Source organism: Lissotriton helveticus, chromosome 9 (assembly GCF_964261635.1).
Source record: "Lissotriton helveticus chromosome 9, aLisHel1.1, whole genome shotgun sequence".
NCBI classification, from domain to species: Eukaryota; Metazoa; Chordata; class Amphibia; order Caudata; family Salamandridae; genus Lissotriton; species Lissotriton helveticus.
Window position 1 is genome coordinate 397,152,170 of NC_136070.1, and position 26,028 is coordinate 397,178,197.

The following is a 26,028-nucleotide window of genomic DNA, read 5'->3' on the forward strand; positions in this document are numbered from 1 at the left end:
AGCAGGCAGCAGGACAGGACAGCAGAAAAGCAGGTCTTGCAGAGCAGCAGTCCAGCATAGTGGCAGTCATTTGTAGCATCACAGCAGTCCTTCCTCCTGGCAGAGTTCTTCACAGGTTTTGGAAAAGGTGATGGACAGAGTTTCTGAATGATGCAGAATACTCTTACCAAGTCAATAGATCATGGTTTTAATCCATCACTGTTTTTAGCTCACTGCACCATCCCAGCTCAGAACCTGGCTGTATGCAAATTAGTCTGTTCCTGTCCCAGTGCATGATGGGAACAGAACAAACCAAACTACCAAGCCAATTCTTATACTGGGAAGGAAACAAGCTTCCGGGGACCGGTTTCTGGCATCACAGCCTTCTTCGGCCCGGCTTGCTTGAATCCTGATGGTGCAATGAGCAAGGGACTCACGTCTGAGTATGCCCTCCCACACATAGTGTGGATAAAATCGATTTTGGAAAAGGTGATGGACAGAGTTTCTGAATGATGCAGAATACTCTTACCAAGTCAATAGATCATGGTTTTAATCCATCACTGTTTTTTAGCTCACTGCACCATCCCAGCTCAGAACCTGGCTATATGCAAATTAGTCTGTTCCTGTCCCAGTGCATGATGGGAACAGGGCAAACCAAACTACCAAGCCAATTCTTATACTGGGAAGGAAACAAGCTTCCGGGGACCGGTTTCTGGCATCACAGCCTTCTTCGGCCCGGCTTGCTTGAATCCTGATGGTGCAATGAGCAAGGGACTCACGTCTGAGTATGCCCTCCCACACATAGTGTGGATAAAATCGATTTTGGAAAAGGTGATGGACAGAGTTTCTGAATGATGCAGAATACTCTTACCAAGTCAATAGATCATGGTTTTAATCCATCACTGTTTTTTAGCTCACTGCACCATCCCAGCTCAGAACCTGGCTATATGCAAATTAGTCTGTTCCTGTCCCAGTGCATGATGGGAACAGGGCAAACCAAACTACCAAGCCAATTCTTATACTGGGAAGGAAACAAGCTTCCGGGGACCGGTTTCTGGCATCACAGCCTTCTTCGGCCGGGTTGCTTGAATCCTGATGGTGCAATGAGCAAGGGACTCACGTCTGAGTATGCCCTCCCACACATAGTGTGGATAAAATCGATTTTGGAAAAGGTGATGGACAGAGTTTCTGAATGATGCAGAATACTCTTACCAAGTCAATAGATCATGGTTTTAATCCATCACTGTTTTTTAGCTCACTGCAGCATCCCAGCTCAGAACCTGGCTATATGCAAATTAGTCTGTTCCTGTCCCAGTGCATGATGGGAACAGGGCAAACCAAACTACCAAGCCAATTCTTATACTGGGAAGGAAACAAGCTTCCGGGGACCGGTTTCTGGCATCACAGCCTTCTTCGGCCCGGCTTGCTTGAATCCTGATGGTGCAATGAGCAAGGGACTCACGTCTGAGTATGCCCTCCCACACTTGACTTGGTAAGAGTATTCTGCATCATTCAGAAACTCTGTCCATCACCACCCCCCTTTTCCAAAAAGAGTTCTTCACAGGTCCAGTAGTGTTTAAATTTGTGAGGTCAGAGACAGTATTTATACCCAGTTGTGACTTTTAAGTGGAGGTGACTTCAGAGAGGGTCTTTAAAGTGCACCGAGGTTCTACCTCCCAGCTCCAGCCTCACTCTAGGAGGGTATGGACCCCTTTGTTTGGGGACAGGACACAGCCTATTCAGGTGTAAGTAAAAGACACACAAATGATGGACAAAATGCGGAACAAATCACATTTTGTGATGTTGCTATGTGCGTCCAAAGTTGCTACGAGTATGCCCACATGTGGGTCCCTGCTTGCTGCACCATTGGATTTAAGCTAGATATGACAAAACCGGTCACAGGATCCTTGATTCCGGTCCATAGAGGACCTGACTTGGCAGTTCAGGCTGGACTGTTCCCATGGGGTGCTGGGTCAAAACTGATTTGCATATGGCCAGCGGCAGCAGCTCCGATATGGTGGAGGAGCGTCTCTCCCCCAAAAAAGGCGGGAAAGGAAAAATAAAAGAACATTTCTCCTCTCCTGTCCTCTTGGGGGCAGGGTGGAGGGGTGACAACACTGAGGGGAGTAGTGTGTGTAGTTCCTTGACTGCACATGACGGTATGGCCAGCCGTCTCGGACCAGCCAAACCATCATGCGCAGTGAAGCTCTCTCCAACCCCTGCTGCATTGCTGGGGTTTGAAAGAGCAAGCACAGACTCCCAGTCTGTCCTGGAGAGCTAATTGAGAGTGCTCAGGCCAATCCTGAATCTGCTCTCATGCAAGAGCAGCTTCAGTATTTGCTGCAGGGCAGATTGGGAGCCTGTGCCTGAAGAAGAGGAAGGAGCAGATGAGATTAAGGCGGGACATGGCCGGCTGAAGGTACGTTTTTTTTTAAATATTCCCCCTCACTTATGCCCTTCTCGCCCTCTCTATCCACTCCGCCACTCGTAGCAAACCCCCGCTTCTACTGAATATGGCTGGGTCCAAAATGGGGCGACGTGCCAAGCAAAATAATGATGGATGAAATCCAAATCTGTGACTAGGGGTGAGTGTTTGAAAAGCTTCAACACTTTGTCCATCATTTTATTTTGTGAAGTTGCTATGGGTGCCCTAAGTGGCTAAGGGTAGGCCCAGATGTGGGTCGCTTGCTTGCTGCGCCACTGGATTCAAGCTATCCTTGCTGATAGGGGTGATACCACAAAACCAGTCCTTGGATTCTGGTTTCTGGTCCAGGGAGGACCTGGCTTGGCAATTCAGGCTGGACTGTACGGGGAGCAGGCTGAAGACTGATTTGCATATGGCTGAGTCCAAACTGGGGTGACGTGGCAAGCAAAATAACAATGGATTAAACAAAAATCTGTTACTGGAGGTGAGTGTTTGAAACGTTTCAACACTTCGTCCATCATTTAATTTTATGATTTTGCTATGTGCGTCTTAAGTGGCTAAGGGTATGCCCAGACATGGGTTCCTTGCTTGCTGCACCACTGGATTCAAGCTAGCCTGGCTGATGAGAGGTGATACCCCAAAACAGGTCCCAGGATTCAGCTTATAAAGTGTAATAAGGAATTCCCAATGAGGGGGTAGGCTTTACAGTAGTGAAAAATGGATTTGGGTAGTTTTCACAACCAAGACATGCAAAACCTAAAAGTACATGCCCTACCTTTTAATTACACAGCACCCAGCCCCATTGGATACCTAGGGCCTACCTTAGGGGTGAGATATAATGTAACAAAAGGGGAATTTAAGGCTTGGCAAGGAGTTTTAAATGCCAAGTCATCATGGTAGTGTTAACTGCCCACACAGGCCCTGCAGTTGCAGTCCTGAAACATGTTCAAAGGGCTACTTGAGTGTTATGTTATGTTAAATGTATTTTTATATAGCGCATAATCACCGACAGGTCTCTTAGCGCATTTAGAGAGAGGGTCAGGGAACATTAGGGTGGTTACATAACATCACAAGCAGGGAGGTTAGACTGAGTACAGGGCCTCCCTAAACAAGATCGTTTTTAGCTCTTTCCTAAAAGGTAAGAGGGCAGATTCCTTGCGTAGATGATCTGGTAGTAGGTTCCACAGTTGCGGAAGTAGAACGGAGAAAGCTCTACCTCCTTTGGACACACTGTTGTATCGTGGGGAACCAGGTGGCAGACCTCGGAGGATTGTAGAGTGCGGCTCGGAACATAATTCTCAAGGCGTGCTTTGATATATAATGGGGCTTGGCCATAGATTGCTTTATGTGCAATACAGAGGCCCTTGAATTTCTCTCTTTGCTTAATCGGGAGCCAATGTAGCTTGCACAGCACAGGGGTAGCCTAAAAATCAATCTGGCTGCGTCATTCAGTACCACCTGCAGTTTATTGATAAGATACTGAGGAAGGCCGATGTATATGGCGTTGCCGTAGTCTAGTCTGGAGACAATTGTTGCAGATACAATTGTCTGTAGTGAGGCAGTTGAAACAAGGGGAGCAAGTTTCTGCAGTTGTCTCAAGAGGCCTATGCATGTTCCGACCACTAAGGTGACCTGATTGGACATCGAGAGCTCAAAGTCAATCTTAATGCCCAGGTTTTAACAACAGGTGCTGGTACGGGAGAAGTACCTAGTTCTTGGGGCCAGAAATGATCGCTCCAGGGATTGTTTTTCATGGTTATAACGAGAACTTCTGATTTGTCTGGGTTTAATTTTAGGGAGTTGGCCATCATCCAGTTTACCGTGAATCTGAGGATGTTTTGTGCCAGGTCTTGGGCATGGGCGGAATTATCAATCTGAAGGATGAGTTGGGTGTCATCCGCATAATTGAAAACTCTACAGTCCATTCGGGCTAGAGCTGCCACCAGAGGCTGTAGATATATGTTAAAGAGGAGCGGTGACAGTGCTTATCCCTGGGGGATGCCACAGGTGAGGTTGACCCTGTCCGACACCTGCTCACCCAACTGGATCCTCTGGGACCGGCCAGTCAGGAAGGATGAGAGCCACTGGTGTGCCTGTCCGCAAATGCCCAGATCAGTGATACGGGTCAGTAGTTGGGTATGGCTGACCGTGTCGAACGCCGCTGATAGGTCTAATAAAATCAGGGTGCTCGGTTTTTTATTGTCAGCCTTGATTCTAAGCTCATCTAGGACAGACAACATTACCAGCTAGGTACTGTGGTGGGCTCTAAAACCCCCTTGACGGGCTTGGAGTAGCTGGTGTTCCTCTAGGAAGGCTGAATGTGTCTTGAGGACATGTAGTTCGATCACTTTCGCTAGGCCGACTAGTAGCTTTTAATTTACAGGCACTAGGCACATGTGATGTATTGTATTAAAAGAACTGTGTAGGAGGTAGTGAGTACATTTCTAGATTCATTGTGGGTAGGTATGAACTGATTCCCAAATATAGGTCACTCATATTCACGCACAGTTATTGTGTATCCACCTGGAGATATCCATATCTGTCAGGGTCTCAGACACTGTGACAACACTCACAAAGGTGGGGCATATGAAGTTGTAACCTTAAGTTATTTAGTGAGCCTGACTGTTAAACTTGGCTTTTTTAGTGGGTTTACCCCAAGACTTTTGCCTCCTATTTCAGACCTAGTTTTTGATGGTTTTAGGAGTCTGGGCACTTTACCACTGCTAAATAGTAATAGAGTGCATATGCTCTCCAAGTAAATTTTGTTATGATTGGGTTTCCATGATTGGCTTATTTGATTTACTATTAAGTCCCTAGTACTGTGCACTGTGTGTGCCCAGGGCCTGTAAATCAAATGCTACTAGTGGGCCTGCAGCACTGATTGTTCCACCCACACAAGGAGCCTTTCAAAGGGTTCTCAGACCTGCCATTGCAGTGTCTGCACACAGTTTTTAACTGCCAATCCGACCTGGCAAGTACACCCACTTGCCTGGCCATAACTGTCCCTTTTATCACATTTAAGACACCCCTAAGGTAGGCCCAAGGTAACACTGCGGCAGTGTGCCGCATGGGAGAAATGCAGGCCATGTACTGGTGATTATTACATGTCCTGATAGTGAAATACTGTACACTTCGTTTTTCAGTATTGCAAGGCAATTTGTCCCATAGGATAACTTGGGAGTTGCTTTGTGACATCTTACAAGCATAACTTTCCATCGTGACAAGATAGAGAAATGGAGTGTAGGCTTCCTGAACTCAGAATTTAAAGATACATCTTTTAGTAAATGGGCATTTTCTTGCTTAACCATCCTGTGTGCCTTTGCCCTTTGTGTATTCCCTGTCTGGGTTTAGAGTGACAGGGGCAGCGGATGTGCATTCACACTAGACAGACCCTTGGGGAGGGGGTGTTTGAGGTGGTTCCTGCCTTTCTTGGGTGACTCATAGCCAATTTGACTAGACCTGACTGCATTTAGAGTAGTGGGAGGAGTTGTTGCTTGCACCTGAATGGACTGTGGCTGTGTCCCACAAAGCTGTCTTCACCTCCTGTGGCGAACCTGCCCTGAGCCAGGCTGAACTGGTTTATGTATGCCAGAGGAGATTTGATTGTGCCAACTTCAAAGGAAAATATGGTATAAATAGTGACCCCAGAACTTTAGATTACTGCTGGACTAAGGAACCTGTCAGGGAGAAGAGATGGAAGAGCTTCAAGGATGAGTACTGCCCCTTTGCTGTTGTTGCTTTGCTTGGTTGATCTGCAGTTGCTGCTTCTGTCCTGGGCAGGGAAAGGACTGGACTGTTCTTTCTGCATACAAAGTATTCCCAAGAGCTTGCCTCCTATTGGAAGTCTCAGGGAAATCGAAGACTTTCACATCTTCTGGGTACCAGCTTCTGGAACTGGATGTTTCATCTGCCACAGAGGAAAAAGGAAACCCAACACCGTCAACGACGCTGATGCCGGTTCCGTGACCTGAAGGCACCACAGAGGACACCGCCGCACTTCACACCGCAACCATGGTCTCACCGACGACTCCGTCTGATTCTGCCACTGAGCCACTACTTCCACCATGACCTGTAGGCATCACTTCGCACCGCCTTGCTTCAAATCGCTGCCCTGATGTCCCCAACGACACAGCAATGCCGTCACCGATGTGGCTGCCTATACCGTGGACTGTAGAGACTGCTTGTGGAGAACAGGGAGCACCGTCCCGCTTCACACTGCAGCCCTGGTCTCCCCGCCACCGCTGATCCAAGCTGACATCGATGCCGCTGCCTGCATCGTGGTTTGTAGGCACCGCTCATAAGTTACACGTCGCACCTCCCTGTCCCAGACCAAAGCCTTGGCCAACCGATGCCAGCACCTTTGACTCCAGTTCGTCAACCAATGCCACTGCCCACACCACAAGCAGTGAGTCCCGCACATCTTATTGCCCCGCCTCGTACCGCAGCCTTGGGTCTACCGATGACACCGCTTCAGCAATGACGAAGCTGCTGCCGACACCATGACCTGTCAGCACCACAGCCAGTACAGCCCTGCTTCGCATCACAGCCCTGGTCTCACCAACGCAGCTGGATGACCCTCACCAAGCCGCTTCCTGCACCGTGACCTGAGGACACCGCACGTCACACCGATCCGCTTCACACCGCAGCGCCGACGCCTGCTAACGCAGGCACTTCTGACTTCAAACTCAAGGTGTTTGACCTGCAACATGTGTAACTTCATGGGCCTGATGACTCCTGCACCGAGCCCCCGGACTGACACCGCTCCTCCAGAGCTCATCCTAAGGTCCGACTCCTTGCCTCTCCAAATTTACTGTTCTCCGACACCGCAGCTGGCCCGCAATGCCGCGCTCGGCCAGAACTGTTGGATTTGATTGCTCACGACACCATAATAGACGTTGCTATTGCCTTTAAGGAATTGTTTTTAAAGTCTATGTTTGCTTTATTGGTATTTTGGATTACTGAATGTTGGATTATTTTTGTTGTTTTGGTCTTGTTTTACACAGATAAATATTGGATTTTTTTCTAAAACTGGTGTGGTGTCCTTTTGTAGTGTTTTCACTGTATACTATATGGAAGAGGTGTGGCGCCGCGGCCAGGGCGACTGACACTGGAATCTGGGGACCACGGTTCGATCCCCGGGTCCGGCGGCAGGTTAGCCCAGCACCATGTGACTCTGGGCAATAGCTCGCTTAATCTTCCCGACGGCCCCCGGCGCCTAGAGACCCTTACGGGTGATTGTGCGCTTTACAAATGTGGACTTTACTTTACTTTACTTTATGCGCAAATGCTTTACACATTGCCTCTGAGCAGTGGTGGCTCCTCCGCTAAGGTGGAGGAGAATCGCCCTACTGCTTTTAAGCAGTGTGACTAATGGAAAAATAAAATGTTAACAACTGAATGTTATAATCATTTTATTTGTTCCAGCTGCTTTGCGAGTGGGGCTGCTCTGCTCTCAGAGCAGCGCAGGGTACGAGTGGTAGGCACACTGAAGTGTGCATGACGCTTTGGCGGGTCCTCTGGGGCCGACAAACAGTCATGCGCTCTTCCCATGTTTTCCATCCAGGCTGCATTACAACCTGGGTGGACAACATGCCCGTGTCTAGCCTCAGTCCTGTTCATTGCCTCTTTAACTCCAGGTTATCATCTGCTGAAGCCGTACTCACCCACTTGTATGGTTTACCAACCAGCTCCTGGCTACAATACGCTCTTGTTCAGTTTGTAAGTGCCTTTGTATTCCCCTATGAACGCAATCTCCTGGTTTTTCACATTTCTTGGCTCCTTGAGCAACTGCGAAGCATCAATCCTTATTCTTGGGTTTTCTTGACACTAGCACAATACTTTGGTGACCTAACGTCTTCTTCACAAACTCCTCTCTGATGTATTTTGGTGACAGTCTTCTTATCTACTTACCCACTTCAAACTGCATGGTTTCTTCACGATGTATCACCTGGCAACATTCCTGAGCAGACTCACACCACTTGATTAGTTTTTTGAGCTCAGTGCAATAATGTATATATAGATTGTACCATATCAATTATACCTATTAGGTGCTATAAATATTTCTCCTTTGATCCATCTATCAGGATATACTTTCGTGGCACTCCTGAAGAAGGCATGCTCCGTGCCGAAACGCGCGTAGAGAACTGTAACAACAATTACCATCTGCCACAATATGTCCACTGCCCCATCTTTTTTTTTCTTTTCTTTTTAATCAATTGTTTCAAAAGTATATTTAATGTATAATTGTTGTCTTCTTATGTATATCTGTATTGTGCTGTTTTTGACAAAAGTGCTTACCGCCTGTTACTCATGGTAAATACAATTCAACTGATGTATAGGCACTTATATATAAATGTTTTTGACTATTGCTTTTTGATGTTTAAAACTTTTAAAAAAACTAATAAAAGAATAACTACCATGTTTAAAACAGCTGTCCATTAATTGCACTGTGCTTGGGTTATCCCCCACATTATGTCAAATAAATTAATTTAATACATATGTATCTCACTGCCTAGGAAAGTTTTTTTGCATTGGCAACATGCCCGTGCCCCCAGTCCCTCTTCTGGTCGCCGAATGATGGCGCTCTGACCAAGCACAGCGCTGCATTACACCGTTGTGATTGGTCAGGGAAGCCTGGGTGCCTAACAATCACATTGCTGCCTTGTAGCATTGTGATTGGTCAGGGGAGTCTGAGTGTGATTCCTGGTTCCTGTTCCGATGAGAAGGAGAGACGGAGCTGAGACATGGGACGCAGCGATAAGGTAAGTGGTTTTTACATGTATTTTTTTACATTCCCCTTCCTCCTCAAGGATCCTCGCCTGCCACTGCTGCCTCTGAGAAAAGCCTGACTGCTCATGCCAAGCTACCAAGGGGGTGAGCAGGGGGAATTTTAGACTTTTAATCCCCCTTATCCTGACTAGAGTGGTGGATCCTGCCTGGCTTAGGTGCATACCGTAGTCAACCAGAAAGCCCATTTCTAACACTGACCCACTGACAAATCACCATCTGAAGCAAGTTATTCTTAATTTTTTGGGGGACAACCAGACGCCCACCTGAAAAGAGCTGTATTTACCAGAGAAGGTAACAGATCAGATCAGTCTGGTGAGCAGCTATAGGCAAAACACAAGAATGTGCAGAAGTCATTTTATACAAAGTTTTACTATGGAAATGTTGCATGTTACTGCAGATTTTGAGCCTGAATTTATGTCTTCTAATTTTTGGACTAGCATCTGTAAAGGCAAAGTAATACAGTAGTTTATATTGGATAGATTCCATAGCCTAGGAAATTAAAACTAATAATTTAAAAAAGTTACTTTTGCTATAATAGATTGGCTCAGTGTAAGATCATAAAAGTAGAAAGTAAACTTTCAATGCCCCCAAATAAATTCCCCTCCTAATAACTTATACTGTTTTATCCTTAGGTGGCATTTGGAATGGAACTAAACTCACTTCAGGATGACCAGACTCCATTTCCACGAGCGATCTCCATGGTCTTGAAAGGGATGAACGTACAAGAAATTCCCTTGTCAAAGGTTTGTGCGGACAATATTGTTTCTTTCTTTTGTGAAATTTACCTCTGTGCCAGTGTCTCATAAGTAAATGGACAATTGTTTATTACGTCGTGTTGAAGTGGTACCCTGGAAACCGACAGCTGGTAAAGGATGTGCGGGAGAGCGTGAGGCTGCTGCGCCAAACAGGAAAAGAATGCATCGAGCGCAGGAAGAAGGCCCTCGAGAATGGGGAGGAGATACCGATGGATATTCTAACACAGATTCTGAAAAGCGAAGGCAAGCGAAACTTCTGTTGTAATGATCTTCAGTTTGCAGGGTTAATTCTGAAAGATTTCCAAATCATTATAAATGGGACACCAGTCCTGTATGACTTTATAGAATAGGTTTAACTCTAATTACTGCGTAGCCCCCATCACAGTGCGGTACATGGTAGCAATATACAAATATTATTATTAAATAGTCAAAGCTTCCTTTCTTTTTTATATGAATGACTGTAACAAACAGCGATATTAAACGTATGTGTCTATTTCACCATGGCTGCAAATGCGTGTCTATTGTTTACTAAATTGTGTTTTGAATGCATCAGAGTAGAGTAGTGGAGAGGTGTGGAGCAGCGGCCAGGGCAGTTGACTTCAGGAGCACAGGGTTCATGGTTAGATCCGCGGCTCCGGCAGCTCAGCCCAGCACTGTGTGACTCTAGGCAATAGCTCACGGCTCTTGAGACCCATAACGGTGAGTAGCTCGCGCTTTACAAATACGGATTTACGTTTACATCAGACACAAGTTATTCAATGATTTGGAAAGCATCGCGATTATAAAGAATCATTCAATTTGCGAGCAGGTAACTAATGCCTGGTTAGGTAAGAAAGAGGTAACTGAACTGTGATGGAACTCGCACAGATGCCACTAGGAGGTCCCTCAGAGGAAAATTATTTGTAACGAGTTCAAGCGCCTCATCTTTAAACTATTGAATGAATGACGGATTTGTACTCCACATATTGTTCCGGTGGTGGACCAGTAGAGGTACATCAAAGATAGCCTGCAACGAGCTTCAGCTTGGGAAATGACATAGGCCAACATGCTGACATGGCATGTGGGATCTGCCATCACAGCTTTCTCAATATTGCGATGGAAACTGGTTCAGGGGGAAACTGCACTGGCTGCTGGGGAGCAAGCTCTAGGAATGGCGGGCGGACACCATAAGGCTGGGGCAAAGGAAGCCCTACGTCTCCCAACCCAGCAATGCAGCAATCTTAAAATGTCCTCCTGTGTTTGGTTTTTGTAGTGATCAAGGTCAATTAACTATAAACAATTATTGTTGTTGTAACTTTGAAAATAGAGGTAAATGGGCAGCTGGTGCATGGGTCAAGTGGGAGTGACCAGGGATCCCCCTCTAGACGGCCTGATTTTGGTGTGTTCCCAACCAGAAGACAACAGGTCTATAAGTGAATAAGTCACGCCTGCGTGCAGGCAGTGTGTATACTGATACCAATCTGAGTTCACATCTGCTACTGCTATTGCACGGCCTATCTGGGGCCTAATTTATACACAACATAACATTAGCAATCACTACTTGTAATTATGCTACTGTCCATGTAGGTAGCCCTGGAGAGCCTTCAACGCTCAATAGTTTCACTCATTATTGCTTCCACCATTCACACTACCACAGCTGAAGGAGTTACACATACGCTCATGCTGGGGAGATGCCACTCCTGGTACCCCTAGCAGTTCTGCTCATCACCACAGGCTATTTGCTACATAGTCAGAATAACCGGTGCATTATTCCCACACCGGCAGTGCACAAAACCATCACTCTGTCAATAGATGCCCGTTGCTGAATGCCTCTAACAAGTAACAGCTTACTTCTCCCACTAATGCATCACAGGGTACTGCTGTTAGCTGCTACAAAGCTTCATTCTGCCACTCAATACCCATGTCCTAGCCTGGGAGAAGGACGTCCCTACAAAAGGGTGATCTGAAATAAATAAGTACAAAAGGGGGATAAACTAGTTTCTGTTAGTAATAAGGTAAATACACTGGTCAACCTTTCGCCCCACCATTGCAGCATGAGTGTATTTTGGGCCATGCTACCGAAGCAGGAACAGCTACCAGAGATCTGTGTCACCACATCCACCATGTTGCACAGTGCCGTAATTGACATCCAACCCTTCAGTATGTTACAACCCCATCATCAGTGGTGGCTGGACAGCAAGTGTGGATCACACGATTTGAAAATGATCTTGCTGTGACAAAAGAGACTGGCACAGCAACGTAAAGGTCTATTCTATTGCATTTACTGGGTGAAGAGGTACACCTAATGCCTCTTACCCTTGTTGACAATGGAGATGATGATAATTATACGGCAGCAGTAACTGTGTTAAAACAACAATTCAGTACCAAAGCAAACCCTGACTATGAACGTTTTATTTAAGGCTAGCAAAACAAGGATTACGTGAGTCTATTGATGCTGTCTATGCCTACCGGCATGGGCTTACAAGCATGGGCAGTTTCACCAGTATAAATGGAGGATTACATTCCCAAGAAATACAAGGCTGTCACTTCTCAGGCCTAAGGAAAGAAAAATTGAAGATGGCGAATGCCTTAGCCACCTGCTTGCTCTTGGTCGACTGCACATGAACTTGCTAATGTGAGAGCTGCACATATTTGAATCATCACTATCTACCAAAGTGATTAAAATGATCCAGTTGAGCCAAAGCAGAGGCTCATGCCATAGCTATGAAGTCTCATGAGGAAAAGATTGATAAGCCAAGTGGATACTGCTGCAATCTGTAACACAAAGAACCACAATGGCCCTTTATTCCAGGAGCGCAAGCTAGCAGACTACTCCCAATCTCTAAACTTCGAATATCCCAAGCCAAAGGAGAGATTTATGAGAACATTCCTCAAGGTTCTTCTCTTTGTGGAACTAGACAATGACCACCTAAAATTGGCCTTCTACAAGTTCCTAATGGATTATCAAAACACCCCTCACACCAGTTCCTGAGTCATAGCCAGCTTTAGCTCTGGTGGTGCTCGCTGTGACAATCCTTGTTGGTGCTCCCAATGGCCTCCTTCTCCATGGATTCACTCACTACCACCCTCCAACAGTGCCGTTCATCTCTCCATAGCCCCTCTCTCATATGTATTTCAGTTGTTTTATAGTGTTACCTATACCAATGTAGGGTGTCAGAACACTTTACATCACACACATATTACACTGAGATAATGAATCATACACAAGACAATCAATGTATAGGAAATGTTAAACAAGACATTGAGGATTACAAGGTGTAGGAGATACAGGTCAACCTTACTGGTAGGCATAAAGGGGCCGATTATGATGGAGGTTGGACGACCCCAACCGACATCTCATCAGTTGCGGTCCAACTGCCATCTGCTGTTGTGGTCCGACCGACGCAATACAATGTGTGCGGTCAGATTCAGCCTGTGGAGGGACCGTACACCCCTTTCCAGCGAGCTGCTCAAGGAGCCCATCGGTCTGCTAGAAACACCTCATAATCCCTCAATGACGGCGGCTCAGACATCGGGATTATCATGTCAGTTTCCGACAGCCATTCTATGTTGGCCTTTCCGACATGGAAAGGCTGTTGGAAAACGACAGGGCCCCTTCCCCTCTGCTTCTCCGCATCGTGGCCAGGGGAGGGGGCAACCTATTGTGTCCCCCAAACATCCCTTCACAATGGGGCCTGCCACATGGTGCAGGAGTGTTTAAAAAAATAAAATAATTTTTTCAATGGAAGCTTGTGCTGCGTGCCTCTTCTGCCCGCCGCACAAGTTTCCATTGCAAAATGGATGTTTGCAACAACCCTGTGGGCGGTCGCAACCAACAACCCTGTGGGCGGTCGCAACCAAATACTGCAGTCGGAACCACACCCATCATCGTAATTAGCCCCCATCTGTTAATAGTGCTTGAAACTGAGAAGCATGAACTCTGATTTTAAAACACAGCAGCTGATGGTGTTGGCTTAATAAGAATTTATTTCTACCCAAAAAAACTCTTTTATAGGATAATCAGGCTGTGGAAAAACATAACCTTCTAACATCTACTTTGCAGGTTGCATGCAGCTCTCTGATGACAGTTCTAGCTCACTGTGCTATATCGGGATTGTAACTTATGAAATGCAAATAACAATTATCTGCACTACTTTATTATAAGCCAAAACTCCCACTAGACAACACTCTGATCTTTCTCCAGCTAGTAAATTGATCACCAGAGTTATCTTGGTGTTTTTATTGTTGCCTAAATATTGCTGGGCACACAAGAAACTCTGCAGCAGGCACTGTTAACCCATTTACCGTGGCAGCAATTCCACAGTGGTGCGGGCGTTCTAAAGGGTAGACTGGGCTGCGTCGGCCAACGGACGTTCGCAGCACCAGAGAGGGAGTGCTCCATCAGCTGTTGGCCAACGGGAGCACGGAACGGGTTAAAACCATAAACTATTTGAAAACACAGCACCCCCCAAAGCTCGATGCCCAGTGCAGAAGCAACAGTTGCACTGGGCTGAGTACATGTCATGGCTTCTCTGGACGTAACCAGAATCAAAGGACTGATGGACACTGCTGTGAGAGGGGATATCAGCATCCCTAGTAATGTCTTCCATTTTAAGAGAATTTCAGAGCACACCACTGAAAACAGTGTTGTGCAAGGTAGTTTGGACAGTACTCCTTGTAACAACCTGCAATGGCTAGTGATACCTGGACCAATCATTGATAGGACTGTCTCCGACAGTTTCTCTTCGGAGCTCCATGAGACATCATCCTTCCTCACTGTCTCTCAGCTGTGCCCTCAGGTCCATGGAGGATTAGCATCACTATTCCCTCAGACCTCACTACCAGCCTTTTCAGTGTTACAAGGATTATGTTCAGACATTGCAAGACTACATGACAGCTATGCCCAACTAGAAAGCCAGTTGTAAGAACCGAAATGAGTGATTCCTGAGTGCCAATAATGTAAGTTTAGGTTGGGTTTTGCTATTCCTATGTGTTTGTTTTTGTATCAAATCTTGGAGGAATGTTGGTTTGCTTTGAGAAAGAGTGATCTGTGGTCACTTTCTGGACAATCTGATTTTGGTTTGTTCCCAATCTGATTTTGGTTTGTTCCCAGCAGGACTAATATAAACAATTTACGCCTGCGCGTTGGCAGTGCGCATGCTGATAACAATCTGTGTCTGTGTCGGCTTCTGTTATTGCGCGGCCTATGTGAGAGTCTACTTTCTTTGTATGCAACAAAATAGTAACCAGTCACAACACTATTAGTTGACCTTTACTGAAGCAAAATGGGACATCATTAACAAAACGTTTGAAAAGTATTAGAGCTGAAGTAAGAGTGAAAATCATACCAAACTGAAAGATTTATTTTGATTTTAATTTAATAGGATTAGCATGATTGATGCTTTATGGAGCCTTCAGTGCCATTAATAATTTAACAAACATGTTTTCTATTTGTAGCATTGGAAGAGAAATGTGATGAGGAAATAATGCTGGACAACTTTGTTACTTTCTTCATTGCTGGTTAGTATTGACATCACATGCTCTTATTGTCTTTAATAAATATGCAAAGACCATTCTGTTTTATGCATGTGTTGTACAGTTCTGTACTGGGTATAGCCTTTCAACATTTATAAGTCTGTACATTTTATTATCAAGCACATATCATAAAAATGTGAGGCTACATTTAAAAATGTCAATTTCACACATAGCTAAATACCAAGGGGCAGATTTACAAGAAACTGAAGCATCTGTGTAGATGAGTCAGTTTCCATGAACCTCCCCGCGAAACCCTTGCACCACCATGGCGTAAGGATTGATAGATGCGTCAGAAATTCTGATGCATCTGTTGGTGCAAAAGTCAAAGATTGCTGGAGTCCTGTTGCAAGCACGACACAACTCCAGCAATGCATGGGGAGGTTGATTCCAGATACACTGTGTCACTCCTTATGCCTACTCCAAGCAGGCGTAGGATTTTGACGCAGTGGCATCCTAGAAGTGGGGCAGTGAAATCTTGTAGCTTTCACTGCTTCACTTTTACGAGGCTTTCCTGCATGGGAAGGCCCACCCTGCAAACATTATACCTAGGCTTTCCTGTCTTCAGTTTCTATTTTTGGTAAATTCTGGTGTTTTTTTTTCAGTGTTTTAAATATCTTAAAAAACAGTTGTTATCAGTGGTTACACATTTTCGCACCATTAAAAACAGAAAAAGTGTTTTCCGGAACTTGTTGCGTTTATTATTGCTTGCTTTCTGCACTGAAAGAACATGGTATATAGACAGTGTACTTATAGTGTATATGAGGTCCAAATAGATTTTTGCAAATTAATCTTATTGTAGTACACCATACAATACTTCTTCAATGAGTCTTTGGGTCATGTGCGCTTGCTCTTTCCTTCCCATGTAATCTTCTGTGAAAATGCCCTCTCAGCATTCATAGCTTCATGGGCTGAGAACCATCAGCTAAGGGACACAGTTGGGATGACTCTTTCTTTGATGCCACATAAAGCACGAAATGAAAAATATTTGCGTTTTAGTTCCTGTGCATAAGAAAACAGTGCACCAGAATGGACTAAAAAGTCAATAGCATCCCTCATTAACTCTGAAGATGGTAAAGATGCTTTCAGCATACCATCTAACAAGTGGCAAGGATCTCCTACAGGGAAACACTTCAGCCCGGGTATCAATTTTGACAGGTCATCACACAACTTTTTTATATACGTAGCTGAATCACTGCAAATACAAATAATATCACTCCAATCTTTGTTGGACTTGGAAAGAACCTTTTTTGCAGAGCATTACAAGTGACACTGAGTTCAATGCTTTCCAAAAGTCTGGTGTCATGTTTTCACCACTATCCCAGATGCTTGGTGATATATATACTTGTCACTATACCTTGCATTGAATGTTTAAAGCCTGGGGTGTTGGCAATTCACCTACTATCAATATTGACCCACTAGAAACTATAGTCTGATGTATTAAGGGCTTTTACCCATTCTCAGTGGGTAAATGTGATGACACATATTAGGAAAGATTTTTATGAAACCAGTCATTTTACCTATCAGTAAAAGAATCAAATGCAGCCAAAATATCAAATATGAGTTTGATATTTTCTGATTCTCTACAGTTTATAAAATAATTAAACTAGACCTGAAACATGAAACTAAACCCTGCATCTTTAGACCAAAGGGCTCAATACTGAAAAAAGTAAAAGGAAGAAGAAACAATATTTTAGTGGCATCCCTAAAGAACAAAACTCAAGCAGAATAATGTTAGCCAGTCTTCCTTACTGCTAGCTTGTATAACAAAGTTACATTGTATTGACACCTTCAGGAAGAAAATAATGACTCTTTCACTCTCTTTTTCCTTTCTTTGAATGGCATTTAGTTTGTGGTTGTGCAGGTGTTTTTTCAGTGTTTATATGTTTTCACCGGTGAGGGCTATTTATCTTTCAGTGGGGTTTTATCAGTTATTATAGGTTTAAACCTAAAACCCCACAGCCTAATTATACCTGACACAGGTATAATGTGACGCAGGGCTTTGCAAGTGACGCATCTCCCAAGATGGTGCTTGCTGGAGGAGGAGCATGCAGGAGGAGGAGCAGGCGAGGAGCAGGCGAGTGGGCGAGCAGGCGAGCGGCCGAGTGTGGTGTTGTGTTGTGCGGGGGTGAAGCAACACAGCAACACGGCGGCGAGGTGAAGGTGAAGCTGGGAGCCCGCCCCTGAAACATCGGGTTTCCCTCTCTGTGACCTGTGGCCCGGGGTCTCAGCCACCGCCGACAACGCTCTGCACCGCACGCCTACCCTATCTTACCCGCCCAGCAGTAAGGAGGACGAAAGTGAGGTTGCGAGTTCAGGCAACTCACCAATGCGCATGGCATAAAAGCTCAAGGTACTGGGGGGGTCGACGCGAGCGCGGCTGCCGATAGAGGCATCTGCGAAGTAAGAGCCCGGGGGGTTGACCGACAGGCAGTCCGACTAGGTCTGACTGACCAGCGGCCCCCCTGCGTGCTCCGCTTGCAGCCAGCCACCCCCTATGACCCCCCCTCCACCTCCTCCACCCCTTTTCATCCACCTAACCAACCATTGCCCTCGCCGCAGTTAGTGCCGGAAACTGCAGGGCGGGGATCCGGAGACTCGGAGACTCAAGGCATAGGGAAGGCACATGGGAGCAGCGGAAGAGCGGCTGAAAAAATACTCTACACGCAGAAGAAGCTCCGAGCCATCCAATGGGGGCCTACTAACGGCATGAGGTCGGGAAAGGCCAGGGGGTCCCCGGAATCAAAGCCAAAGCAAAAAACTAAGGTAAAAACGGGAAACGGGAAGGGAAATAAGGAAAAGGACAAAACAAATCCAAACTCACCCATAGGCATGGAGCCGAACTTCCCCTTAATAGAGCAGGCATCGGGGCTGATTAGTTCCAAAACAACACAGGGTCCACTAACGGTCTTGCTCCAAGAGACACCAGCAAGCGAACCACAAATCGCAAAAAAGCTTCATCAACCCAAAATATACACTAAGTTTGATTACGTGGGCTCAGCAATATTCTCGAGCAACAAACACCTACACGGGCTGCAAACCCCACTGATCCCTTCACCGCTAAGGCCAACATGCTCACCACCACCATCCTGTGAAATGATCACAAGCATCTTGGCCCTAGAAAACCCCACGGACGATCTTCACCAAGGCGGCATCTCAGAGCACAGGAATACAAGTACAAGCGCATCATCTGAGATCCTGGAGACCTCCATTGCTAGAGGAAAGCCCCTCGATTCAACCACCAAACAGCAACCATCATCTACCTACTCAGCCGGTTGGGCTACACGCCCAACCGGCTGCGACCCCCACCGGTAGAGTCCAGAGCCAACTCAAAATCTACTTCAGCTTTACATGCAGCCGAAAAATCAGACAAACTGGACAGCTGTCCAAGCCGATCAAGCAAAGGGGATCCCGGGGCCGGCCTACAGATAACAACATCAACACAGATACCAATACCGGTTATCCCCAAGGAAACATACTCCAGCCCGGCGCAGGGTACACAACCCACGAGCCACAGTCACAGCAAACAGATTAAGTCTCACCTCACAGCAGCAGGCGCAGGTGCCCCACCACTCACAGACCTGGGAAACTATGGCTTACCATTAAGCCCTTCGGGTAGGGCGGCTTCTAGTCCTCATAACTCAAGCCAGAAAGCCGACGGCAGGACAACAGAGTCCTACCTCAATACACAGGAACGGGCAGACATGCTAGCAACCTACACACCAGATCTTAAAGATCCCCACTCCCTAAATTCACCTTCGGCAGCCAACAATACCAACAACTCCGTCCATCTCCCCAACGAGAAAGAGCGGGGAAAAGACCACAACAACGGAACTTGGCTCTCACTGCTAAACACAATCCAGCTAGCAGTAGATGCCCGGCAATATCAATCAGACAAAATGGAGCTACAACTCAACCTCCTTAACGCCCTGGCAGTCTTCAGAGCCGGAATCGACGACAAGCTGGGCAACCTAAAAAATTTGATATTGAGAGCACAAACAAACACCTATCTAAGTTGCAACTGTAGCCAGGCAGTAGACAAACTAGCCACATTGCCTCTAATGCTAACTGACCCAACGTAATCATTGAAACGGGCCCCACTAAGCCCGAAGAAGGAGACACCAGGAGCAAAACACCCGGTACAAACTCAATCGCCCAGCATGCCCCCGCAAATGAGGAGGTAACTCAGACGGGACTGGAGTCTCTGAAAATACTCAACGCCAAACAACGGGTCAACAAAAAAGTAAAGGGCGCAAGCAAAAATCTCACACAGCCACAACAACAAAATTCTTTCCCATCTTCTTTGGCACAAACGAAAAACGCCCGGTCCCCCCAAGCAATGTCCATCTCACAGAAGGGGAAATCGACGTGCCCATCTGTACAACCCAGCAGCAAATTCTAAGCAGCAGCCTGCTGAATCAAGAAGGACAAGGGCCCATATTTCGTACGGCCGAAAACCAAACCGGCTATACAGACGCACTTAGTACAGCGGCAACAAAGATCAACTAGCTCACACAGCCCATCTGGACCTCAAAAGACCAAGAGCTGGTCCCCGACCGACAAGCGGCAGACCTAACACCGTCAAATAGGAAGCTTCCTCACCAAGGGGATACGCTTGATGAGTCTACCAACCAGGACACACAAATAGCAGCCGTAAGCAAGAGATCACCTCTGCCTATCCCCAAGGAGGGGGCCAGAGAAAGCAATCTAGGCTCCATGCCAAGCCAAAAACATGAGAAACAAACCAGAACCACCTTCACCACGACTACCCACTCTGCTCTCAGCCAAACAGAGCACTCACAGGCAAAATGGCCATTCGTGACGCAAACAGCACCAAAGCAACCAATATCAACTAAAGCAAAAACACACACCTCCATTACGTCAGGTGACGGCAAACACTTTGCAACCTACGAACCTCAGTCTGGTTGCGGCTCAGCAGCTCAAGCACTTCACACAACTATAAAACAGCACGTGGAAGGAGCCAAACAACAATCAACCGAGATTCTTGTCTTCTACCCGGAATACACATCACAAGGCCGGCAGGACTTCCTGAACCGAGGCAATATTCTCAAACTAATGGAATCCATCCCAAACCTGGGGGGATAAGCTGCAAGGACTTAATCTCCGTCGAATTTCTGCCCGCCTTAAATCCAAACAGCCAGGAGGCGAAGAGGACAATGTGGTCCTCTAGCAACATCGCAGATTTAATCACAGCGGAAGCAGAGCACTTCAAGACCTGGGGAATTAATCTGGTCCCTCATCAAAGACCAGCTTATCCCTCGCCTCTTCTGAGGAGAACCAGCCCTGAATCAGTGATTCAACAGGCATACACCTTTAGTGTTCTCAAGGGTGCCTTGGGGAGCTCACCCAACACAAGGGTCAACAGCCCCTGGCAGCGACCAATAGACAGAAAGACGGTGACTACAGGCCCTGAGCCAGCGCCCACAACGGGCAGGTGAAATTTAGCCTCAAAGAACAATCAGACCCGCACCTTCACCACTATCAAGCCCCTGCGAGATAGCCCGCTAAACATGAACACACGCAGCACCAGGAACGGGCAGAAGCCAGCGCAAGGGGAGCATCACACCAAAATCGTGCATCAATAAGAGAAACTCTGTCTTCATACATCCCGAAGAGGCTTGACGCCATCTACAAACTAGGAAGACAAAAGAGGAGGGGCACAATCCATAGGCATTTGCTCTTGGAATATAAATGGCCTAACCTCAAAAATGGACGACCCGGACTTTCTAAAGTACATCTCTCAATTGGATATAATAATGTTGCAAGAAACCTGGCTTACAAGCACAAAGCACATCTCGGGCTTCACTTGCTACTCTACAGCAGCAGTTAGAATTAACAGATTTGGACATCAGTCAGGAGGCTTGGCAACATACGTATCCACCACAACAATACCCTCGGCTGTCCTTATGGACTCATCCACATCCTCAACCCTAACAGTAAAGATAAAATTACAGCTTGGCAACAAAGAAGAAGAGTTATGCATTGTCAACGCATACGTTCATCCTAAAAACAGAGCTGAGGATTCGAACAAAATCTCGAATCAACTGGCGGAGTACATCACTCAAATAGAAAATCCATTTCTCATCTTGACAGGGGACTTCAACCAAAACTTACTTGGCTCATCATCAGATGAGGAGGCTCTGGCTATAAACACAATCTACAGTATACCAGCACAAAGCTCCCCTCTAAACAGGCGAAAGCGTCAAAACAATGCCCTACTCCAAGATCTAGAACATCAAAATCTTCGGGCACTAAACGGAAGATTTACGACTGATTCCCCTCCTGAAACATTTTACTCACAAACAGCTAGCTCCATCTTGGACTATACCTTCTCCAGCCTGGCCCTATTTCCACTCATCCAGGGGTTCAGAATGGGGGACAAGGGCAAAAGCGACCATCGCCCCCAGGAATGCCACATGACATCAAAGACGCCAACATCAATCAGGCCAGACAAAACGCTGGGGGAGATTTACTCCATTAATCAAAAAAGAATTAAATATACGTCAACCAACTCAACCACCCTGGCCGACACTTCCCTTCAAATATACAACACACAAAAAACAAACGTAGCTGGGCATATCTCACATTGGGAGCAATACACAGAATCTTTGCTAAAAGAACTGGCAACCAAGACCGCCCCTACAAGCAACTTCAACAAAGAGAGCAGTAAAACCAGCCTAAAAAACAGTCCAAGAATACAACTAAGGTCACAAAAAAGGGTTGTAAACCTGACCCTACGGAAGCTGAGATCAGCGCCCCAAAACACACACAAGCTACATTGAAGAACCAAAGGGCTATGCTCAACCATACAAAATGGAAAATAAAAAAAGATGCAGAAAATGAGGCATGGGCAAAAGTATTACACGATACCAAAAGCACCAACAGTGAACAAGATCCTACGTCCACAACATAAGGACATAGGATCTCACATTGCGGAAGAGTCATGGATCAACTACCTCGCAAGCCATTTTAATGATCCCTTGGGACATGTAGGAGTGCAAAGAAGTAACTAAGCATGGGCGGATTTTGCGGATTGGCAATCCGCGAACTTGCGTATTTACGGATTCGCAATCCGCGAAGATCCGCGAACTCTAGCGGACTTGCGGATTTTTCCGTTTTTTGTGTTGGCGCGTGTTCGCGCCGATTTTGGGACAAGTTCGCAATTGCGAACTTACTTTTCGGCTTGCAACGGCCGTGACTATGTTGTTTCTACGTCTGGTTTATCATCACAGGTTCACAGCACCCTCTGTTTCACCACTGCCACCCTCTGGGACACCCATGCCACCCTCTAGTACATCCTCACAGGCACCTATTAGGTTTATTTATTACTGTAGATTATGGTGGTTGAAAAAAGCTAGCACACCTGCCCTTCTTCAACTGCCATCAATTAATTTGTGTTTCATTAATGTGTCAGTAATTTTGAAAGTTCCAGTCTGGCTGGCACCTGCTTCCTTCCTTATCTGTAATTTGCTTTTTGTTGCAGTGAAATTTTTTTTTTACAGGACCTTTATGGTGCTATTCTATGAGCCTGCTGTTTGGGTCATAGCAGGGTCATAGAATTGTTGCAAACTCTGGAGGGGCCCATCAGGAAGCACTACCTTGAATGTTACTAATGTTAAGTTTGAACTTTTGCACCTGCTCATTGCTTTCATTTTAGCTAAAATCGTTTTTTTTGCAATTTCGCGCGTTATTTGGGGCGCGAATCCGTGCGAGATCGATTTCGGAAGCCGCGAATACGTGCGAATACAAAATTGTTTTTGTTGCGACGTGTATATTCGCGTGATCTTGCGCGTGTTCGCGAGGCGCTTCTAGCTATTCGTTTGCCAAGTTACCCTATCGGTCGTACACGGGCGCGGCCATCTTGTTGGCGTGACGTAATTCCGTTTCCGCCCGCTATGTGTAATCTCGCAAAGTGTGCTGCTCGCGAGTACAAGTTCGCGCGTACTCGCAAGGAAAATCTCGCGCGAACTTACCCACGCGGTCGTGAACGGGCGCGGCCATCTTGTTTCTCATTCATTGCTATGGTTCTGGGCATGCTTTCTCTATCCTCTCTCAAATCCCGGCCATCCTTTGCTTGTTTGAAGTTTTTTTGATCTAATTTTACTTATTATCTAACCCTCTATTTTTCTAGCTCTATATTTTTGTGTTTTCTGCAGCTTTTAGTTACTTTTAAACTACTTTTTTAAACTCTTTTCTTTTCTTCTTCACTATTCTATTTCTTCTTTATCATTTAAGTTTATTTCTGCCCAGACCATGGTAAAGGGAGCCGGGAAGCACCCTGAGAAGGGGAAGGGTCCCGCACCCCGTGCCCGGCTCCCGTGCGGGCGTTTAAGGGGGGAGCAAGTGGTCCCGAGGGAGATCTTCAGCGCGGAGGAAGTGGCGGCACTGATCTTCCATGTCCAGCGCCGCCTCCCCAAGACGATCCTGGGAGGCGGCAAGATCGCGACCGGCTATGGCATCCGGGAGCGCCGCCAGCGGTGGGAGAAGGTGTGCCGGGCCATGTACAAGATCTCTGGGGTCCGGCGCACATATAACCAGGCCACCCACCGCTGGACCGATGTCATGGACCGGGAGCGGGACTTGCTGGACGCGCTCGGCGTAGAGGTCCCCGGGCTTGGTGAGTAGTAGTAGTAGTACATTTACTACTCTGTTTTATCCTGCTCTGTTATTTGCAAATCTTTGTTCTTTACCAAGAGCAATAATGCTGCCGATTACATTGAGGTAAATTATATTTCAAAATCTTCTATGCATTTCATTTTCAGGTGCACTGCTCTCCTTCTCAGTAGCCTTGCTTGCTACTATGCTTCTTTGTTTTGTATGTTGTGTTCAGAAGCATTTCATTGGCCTGAGAAATTATGTATCAGTGTACTGTAAAGAAAAGAACTGCGTAATGCTAGACAGTAAGGGTCATATTTTCAATTACCGGCGCATCCCTGCAAAGTAGCAGGGATGCGGCAGTAATTGTGTGCCATGCCACCACCACCCATTGGCCCAAAACGTCACAGAAGCCTTACGCATCTGTGCCGTAAAGGCAGCGCATTGCTGGAGTTGCGTGCCAACGATGGCGCAGCTCCAGCAATGCTCTGGGGTACCCTATCTCCCCAATGCTGCATCAAGCCGTACGTCGGCTTCAAGCGCGCAGGGTTTGAGTCATGCATCATTGTCATAAAAATGACTGATTGACATCTTGTAGATTTCCCTCAGCCACTTTTAGGATTCGTTCCTGCGCAGGTACGCCCTCCCTTGCGCCGGAACGCCCCCTGATGGCGCAGGGCTTTACAACGTGATGCATCGCCCATATGCCCATATGTGTTTTTTTTTTTAATATATACGCCGCACCAACACCATGGCGAGTCTTTTGTTCTGCCGCTGCGTCAGAAAAGGCACGCAACAATGGAGGAAAATCAGCCGCAACTTCCGCAAGGGACTTATAAATCAGCCCCAACAGACTGAAGTCCAGTGTCCTTCCTTTAGACAGTCACATGGCTATCAGAAGAAATAGTGGCGGTGGTGGCGGGTGGATTGATAGTTTGAGTATTCACTGATCTGCAAGCAGGATGGACTTTGTCTGTCACGTGTTGCGCACTACTGCCTGCAGTGCCAGGCCTAGGCAAACCTCTTTAGTAGTCTGTTTATTGAGTTACATAGGAACTTTCTAAGTCAACGTTCCGCAAATCAGGCAATACGAATAACGTAGTATACCACATGAGATAGATCCCGTGGAATAGTTGTCTATCTATTTGCTATTTTTCCAAAATATGTTGTTATTGTTCTTTTGAAATGTTTGATTTGGTTGAAAAATCTCATCCATGTTTTATGGTTTTTCTTTCTTTCATGTTGTACATCAGCTCCCCCCAAGGGCAAGAGGACACAGGAGGAGGGTGCTGAGGATGCAGGCCAGGATCGGGCAGGCGAGGGCTCCTTTGCTGGCCCCAGTAAGTTTACATTTTACTAAACAGTACCTATTTTTTCCTAGCGTTCCTCATTCGATTTTTTCTAAATCGTCTTTGATCTTCTTGTAGACTGGATATAAATTCTTATCCTGCCTCGAATATGACTCCCTGTGGTATTACTAGACTATTCTTATTAGTCTGTCTGTGTAGCTAACTAAGATTGGACATTTGGCAATTCCATTGGACTCCCATTATATTCAGCAATACCTCTATGCACTGTCTCCTTACTGACTAGATAGTGTGGCAGAGTCATTCAGCTCCCGAAGTCACCGATTATAGATCCCCAATGATCTCTAGATTATCGTACGCAGGACAAGAGAGTAGTACGGAGTCACAGCACAGTCAAGAAGTGTCAGAGGCACTCATGCTTGCAAAAATTCCAAAACCTTTAGCTCATCCACTCTAGTCTAGAGGAACAAAAACCACAGAGTCTATTTAAGTGTAAAAGCTTTATTAAAAGTAAACACATTTATTGAAATCTACTTTGTCATAAAACTATTTAACTGTAAACGGAAAAGTGGTTAGTGCTGACGATTAATTGGACACATTTCTTGTGGTCGAGCCGAACTCTCACCTACTTTGAACTTGATCCTGG

General features: G+C 46.2%; 1 protein-coding gene across 1 annotated transcript in view; it reads left to right on the forward strand.

The window, feature by feature from the left end:
• Positions 1-26,028, forward strand: part of LOC144781356 (cholesterol 24-hydroxylase-like) — a 457,687-nt gene that overhangs the window by 242,316 nt on the left and 189,343 nt on the right. Inside the window, exons 7-9 of the mRNA XM_078660145.1 lie at positions 9,826-9,936; positions 10,035-10,191; positions 15,385-15,447. Of these exons, the coding sequence (XP_078516271.1) occupies positions 9,826-9,936; positions 10,035-10,191; positions 15,385-15,447 (331 nt within the window). The remainder of the gene's footprint in view (positions 1-9,825; positions 9,937-10,034; positions 10,192-15,384; positions 15,448-26,028) is intronic.